Below are 825 nucleotides of genomic sequence, written 5' to 3' on the forward strand. Positions count from 1 at the left end.
CCTCAAAATAAAGCCCGATGGCAGATGCATTCCGCGTCATACCATTTGTCAGTGCCCACTCCTCAGCAATGCCGGAAAACACTACATTCAAAATTCTTTTCTTTATAGATTCAGAACGCGCCACGCAGACATACGTGTCAAGGGAGCTTCTTTCTTGACCTTTGATGCGAACGATCTTCACGAGCTTATGTGATGCATCATTGTCCCTCCATTCCCCACAGTTGCCCAGCACCTTAGTATATATTCCGTACTTGTTACCTGATACGATACTCCCCAATTCCCCGTTCACTGCAATAAGCTGCTGTCCATACATTACTTCATCAAACACATAACGAAGTGAAGGTCCGACACGCTCCACACGGTTCTCATACATGTTCCACTTTTCCCTCAACTCAACAGGCGTGGCTTGAGGAAAAAGCTTGGGTCCCACACGTGAGAAGAAAGCCCGCATTTCACTCATAGCCCAGCAGTTAAAAACAATAAACGCGCCTTTGCGTTGCTCTTGCCAGCTGTCAAAATTTCTCAAATTGGGTGAACTGATCAAAATGCTTCCCCATTTTGGAACCACTTCTGCCGGTGGCTGCTCGCCTTTGTTGACAAAGTCATAAATAATATAACCACGTGTATTAGATGATATATTCTCTAGCAAGTCCATTGCCGCACCTTTTCCGTACTGCCTAATAATGCCGACGCCACCTTCACCTAATTTCTCAAATATATACGCCACCTCGCCACAGAAATACGCAGCAATAGGCAAATCTTCCGCATCATAATGCAATAACTTGTAGAGGATGAAAGAACCAAAATTCTGAGATTTTCCAATCC

At 44.7% G+C, this 825-nt stretch overlaps 1 protein-coding gene across 1 annotated transcript in view; it reads right to left on the bottom strand.

The window, feature by feature from the left end:
• The window catches only part of TEOVI_000091100 (retrotransposon hot spot (RHS) protein, putative), a gene marked incomplete at both ends in the record, with an annotated part of 684 nt that extends 29 nt beyond the window's left edge, over positions 1–655 (bottom strand). Inside the window, one exon of the mRNA XM_067224231.1 lies at positions 1–655. Coding sequence (XP_067080332.1) covers positions 1–655 — 655 coding nt within the window.
• Positions 656–825: the final 170 nt, after the last annotated feature.

This window comes from Trypanosoma equiperdum (genome assembly GCF_001457755.1).
Source record: "Trypanosoma equiperdum strain OVI genome assembly, contig: ctg_24, whole genome shotgun sequence".
NCBI classification, from domain to species: Eukaryota; Euglenozoa; class Kinetoplastea; order Trypanosomatida; family Trypanosomatidae; genus Trypanosoma; species Trypanosoma equiperdum.